At 60.6% G+C, this 5,000-nt stretch overlaps 1 protein-coding gene across 1 annotated transcript in view; it reads right to left on the bottom strand.

Moving 5' to 3' along the window:
* iqsec2b (IQ motif and Sec7 domain ArfGEF 2b) overlaps positions 1 to 5,000 on the bottom strand; it is a gene marked incomplete at both ends in the record, with an annotated part of 33,375 nt that overhangs the window by 16,457 nt on the left and 11,918 nt on the right. Inside the window, 7 exon segments of the mRNA XM_080527533.1 lie at positions 1 to 689; positions 692 to 896; positions 898 to 1,014; positions 3,033 to 3,326; positions 3,328 to 3,378; positions 4,163 to 4,306; positions 4,308 to 4,452. The exon segment at positions 1 to 689 is cut by the window's left edge and continues 122 nt beyond it. Coding sequence (XP_080383659.1) covers positions 1 to 689; positions 692 to 896; positions 898 to 1,014; positions 3,033 to 3,326; positions 3,328 to 3,378; positions 4,163 to 4,306; positions 4,308 to 4,452 — 1,645 coding nt within the window.

Here is a 5,000-nt window from a genome sequence, read left to right as displayed (position 1 = left end):
GAGGGGCTCCCTGAGGCTGTCCCTCTGATAGGTCTGTTTCCCCAGCGGGGGGAGGGGCTCCCGCAGGCTGTCCTGGGAGGAGGAGCCGGAGCTGCAGTTGACCGTCTCGTTGGAGTTGGTGGTGGAGTTCAGGGAATCTCCGTCTCCGTCCGACTGCTGCTCCTCCTCCAGGCCCCCGGGGGGCAGCGCAGCAGAGGAGGAGGAGGACAGGGGGGTGGTGGGGGGCTGCTGGGGCGAGGAGGAGGAGGAGGGGGGGGTGTCGGGGTACTGGTGGTGGTGGTGGTGGCTGTGCTGGTGGGCCACGTGGTGGGGGATGTGCGTGGGGACGTGGGGTCGGCCCGGGGGCCGCGTCTGGCCCTGGGCGGCGGCGGCGGCGGAGGAGGAGGAGGAGGAGGAGGGGTGGTGTGGCATGGAGGGGGCGTGTTTTAGGGTGCCCTGGGGGGAGCCGGGACCTCCCCCTCCGCCCCCCCCTCCTGGCTCCTGCTCGTAGCCAACCATCTGCCTGCTCAGGGAGCCGCGGTCGGACCGGTCGCTCATGTCCACGGAGGAGTCGCTGGGCGGCTGGATGGTGAGCAGGGGGAGGTGCGCCCCGCGCAGACGGTAGTCCCGGCACTCCGTGCAGGGGGTGCTGCGCCGGCTGGTGCTGCTGCCCCCCCCCTCGGTGTCCCTGCTGTCCTCGCGGCCCCCCCCCCCCCGCCAGTACTGGGACCCCAGTACTCGGTGTCGGTGCTGGAGGGGGCGCGGTCCAGGGACAGGGGGGAGGAGGGCAGGCAGTCGTCCATGTAGAGGGTGACGTCACTGTAGGAGGTGGCGGTGCTGTCCCCGTGCATGCTGAGGCCCCCGCCGACCCCCCCTCCGCCCCCCCCACGGGCCCTCTCCCCCCCCCCCTCTCTGGCCGCTGCTCCAGACGCAATCCCCGAAGTCGTCGCTGGTGCCCCCCCCCTCCTGGGAGTCCTCGCGGCCCCCGCCCCGGCAAGTCAGGGCGTCGTCGATGGAGTCGGCCAGGGACTTGACCTGGGGAGAGGGGGGGAGGGAGAGAGGGAGCCTTACTATGCATGCTATACATTTAGGGATTCCAGGGACAGGAGTAACTGAGGGCTAAGTGCTTTACTCAAGGACACACTAGTGGTGGTGTTCCCAGGTCTTACTCAAGGACACACTAGTGGTGGTGTTCCCAGGTCTTACTCAAGGACACACTAGTGGTGGTGTTCCCAGGTCTTACTCAAGGACACACTAGTGGTGGTGTTCCCAGGTCTTACTCAAGGACACACTAGTCTAGTGGTGGTGTTCCCAGGTCTTACTCAAGGACACACTAGTGGTGTTCCTGGGTGGAATTTGAACTCATGACCTTCTGATCATACCACATCACCCCCATCCTAGCATCCCTGCACTGGCTCCCGGTACAACTTAGAATTCATTTTAACGTGCTGGTGTTTGCTTTCAGAGCCCTTCATGGCCAAGCCCCCGCCTACATCTCAGATCTCATCCACCCGGTCACTGAGGTCCTCCGACCAGGAGCTCCTGGTCGTACCCAGGACCAGATTTAGAACAAAAGGGGACAGAGCGTTTGAGGCGATGGCTCCAAGACTTTGGAACGCCCTCCCCCTTGACCTGAGAACCGCTCCTTCAGAACTAATCTTTAAGCGGCAACTAAAGACACATCTTTTTAGACAGGCCGGCAGTCAATTTTAGCCTTCTTATTGTTACTGTTTATGTTGTCCCCTTTTATGTTGTGTTTTTAATCACTTATGTTTCGAATTAGCACTTTTCGTATGTTTTATTCTTGTATGGAAAGCACCCTGTGCATCCATGCTGGGAAGGGTGCTACATCAATAAACAGAGCTGCCAAGTCTCACGCAATCACCGTGAGACTCACGCATTTCAACCAGTTCTCACGCTCTCACGCCGCATCTCTATTTCTCACGCCGAGAAATAACAATTTGTTTTACGGGACTTGAGTTTCGTGGCGTGGCATCTTTCTGCACGCGCGTTAACTTGAGTCTGCAATCGAAGCGGCAGGCGAGCGCTGATGGAAGAACCTGTGTTCACGCAAGCTGCAAGAACGTAGCAAGCAGTGTTGCCAGATTGGGATACTTTTGGTACTGGACGGGTGGATTAGGCAGCTTTTAGACCGGTTGGGCTGGACATTGTCAATTCCGTCTGGCAACCGTGGTAGCAAAATATGTGCATACATTACAACATCGTATCTGGTCTACTGGATTGGGTTGCACCAATTTGGCGTAAGTCATTACTAAATGCATTTGTTTCTCTACTGTAACATAACCAGGTACATTAATAATAATTGTTAAAGGAGCATAGTCTACTACTTGCTACTGAGATGCTAACCCGACGGATTGTCCGGTTGACGCGCCGTGCGTCCTAGTTTGATGTGTTGCTGTTGGTTATATAAGATCCGTAGTCGTTGGTTTGCTGCATAATAAACATGTATTGTGTTACTATGTGCCATCAATGGCTTAATCACTGGTACAAACAATAACAATAACAAACGTAGCGCCCTTGCGGTCAAACCTATTTGCCCTACCGGGGTCAACACCTGACGACAACAACAAATGTGCTATCTGATATACACCTGCCTCAGGTATTGTGACAGCGCCACCCCATGCCCACACAGTGAATTACAACACGTATCACAGGACCATATCTGGCTCCTACAATAGTAATAATAAATAGTAATTGCAATTTACAATACAACAATTGGGGGTCCCTCAAAAAAAATGTGGCCGCGCTACGCGCGCACAAGATCAACCACCAAGGCCTCATTCTGACCCAGGAAAAAGCCTGGTATGTAGCCTACTGTATAACATGATAGCCATCTATGAGCAATGCACTGTATATAAGATGATGACCAAGGGTCTTTCTGCTGCTGACCAAGGGGCTGAGTCCTGTTGATGGGGCCCAATTTTCTTTGCACCGTTTTGGGTCGCTCCACCGCCAAAAATCTCACTCCAAACTTTTGGTGAAACTTGGCAGCCCTGTCAATAAAGTTTTACCTACTGATCACCAGTTAGTACCTTCAGGTGAGTCAGTACCTGCTTGGAGAAGGAGTCCTCCAGGTGTGTGTACCCGCGGGGCCGGTGGTGGTGGTCCTGCTCGGGGGAGTGGGGGGGTCCGATGCCCACGCTGCTGTGGCTGAACTGCGTCTGCTGCGTCTGCTGCGGCTGCTGCCGCTCGTCGAAGGAGTACTGCAGGCGCATGTTGGACAGGATGATGCGGCGCGTCATGCGGCTCTCGGAGGCGGAGCTTCGCAGGCGCTGGAAGTTCTTGTTCATGCGGTACTGCCGGAACGCCGTCTGGATGACCCGCGCCCGCGCGCCGCGACACGAACGACCCGCCGTACTTCCTCTCCAACATCTCCACCTGGGGGAAGGGAGGGGGAGAGGGGGGGAGGGGGAGGGGGGAGGGGGGAGAGGGGAGGGGGGGAAGAGGAGGGGAGGGGGGAGAAGGAGGGGAGGTGGGGAAAGAGGAGGAGAGGGGGGAGAAGGAGTGGAGGGGTGGGGCAAAGGACAGAGGAGGGGGGAGGCAAGGGTGGGGGGAAGAGGAGGGGAGGAGTGGACAGAGAGACGGGGGACAGGACTGTGATGAGGCACACAAGACTGACTCACTGTCTGTTTCTCACATGACTTCAGCAGACACAGGACATCCATCCATCCCTCCCTCCCCCCTGACCCCTGACCCCTACCTCCCCTGCCCCCCAGCCCTGACCCCTACCCCCTGACCCCTCCCTCCCTGCCCCCAGCCCTGACCCCTGCCCCCTACCTCCCCTGCCCCTCAGCCCTGACCCCTGACCTCCTACCTTCCCTCCCCCCAGCCCTGACCCCTACCTCCCCAGCCCTGACCCCTGCTACCCTACCTCCCCTGCCCCCTAGCCCTGCCCCCCTGCCCCCTACCTCCCGTGCCCCCCAGCCCTGACCCCTCCCTCCCTCCCTGCCCCCAGCCCTGACTCCTGACTTCCTCCTTCCCTGCCCCAAGCCCTGACCCCTGACCCCCTACCTCCCCCTGCCCCCCAACCCTGCCCCCTGACCCCTACCTCCCCCTGCCCCCCAGCCCTGACCCCTGACCCCCTACCTCCCCTGCCCCCCAGCCCTGACCCCTGACCCCTCCCTCCCTCTCTGCCCCCCAGCCCTGCTCCCTGCCCCCCTACCTTCTTGTCCTGCAGGTCGGTGGAGAGCTCGTAGCTGTCTGAGAGCACCTTGCAGCGCTTGTTCTCCTCCTCCTCCTGCTTGCGCAGGGCCAGGCTGGCGGGCTGGTGGCGGGACCTCAGGGCCCAGGCCAGGCTGGCCGCGCTGTGGGGGGGCCACGCCCACCGTCCCCCTGAGGGCCGCACCTCTGTCCGGAGGGTAGCGCTCCGGCGTGCGCACGGAGAACGGACCCTGGCCGTACGGGCTGTCAGAGTGGACCGCCGGCGCTGGACACTGGGACTCACACTCCACACTGGGAGGGAGAGAGAGGGGGGGGAGGGAGGGGGGGGAGGGGAGGGAGAGAGGGGGAGGGGGAGGGGGGAGAGGGAGAGGGGGAGGGAGAGGAGAGGGAGGGAGGGAGGGAGGGAGAGAGGGGAGGGGAGGGGGAGAGGGAGAGGGAGAGGGAGGAGGGAGGGAGGGAGAGAGGGGAGGGAGGGAGAGAGGAGGAGGGAGAGATGAGGGAGGGAGGGGGGAGGGAGAAGGAGGGAGAGGTAGGGAGAGAGGGAATGGGAGAGGGGAGGGAGGGAATGGGAGGAGGGGAGAGGGAGGGGAGGGAGGGAGGGAGAGAGGGGAATGGGAGAGGGAGGGAGGGAATGGGAGGGAGAGGGAGGGAGGGGAGGGAGAGAGAGAGGGAGAGAGGGAGAGAGAAGGAGAGTTTGGAATTAGAGAGGAGAAGAGGGGAGGTTTACTTCCTGGTTAGTCTGAAGCCCAGCTCCAGTCCCGTACAGATCCTGGTTGGTCCAGACAGACAGCCAGACGTGTCGCCTGGTGATGATGTCACTCACAGGTAGACAGACAGAT

The sequence above is a fragment of the Nansenia antarctica genome, assembly GCF_963989245.1.
Source record: "Nansenia antarctica genome assembly, chromosome: 3".
Lineage (NCBI taxonomy): Eukaryota > Metazoa > Chordata > Actinopteri > Argentiniformes > Microstomatidae > Nansenia > Nansenia antarctica.
Note: the sequence above shows the minus strand (reverse complement) of the source record. Positions and strands in the feature narration are given on the sequence as shown.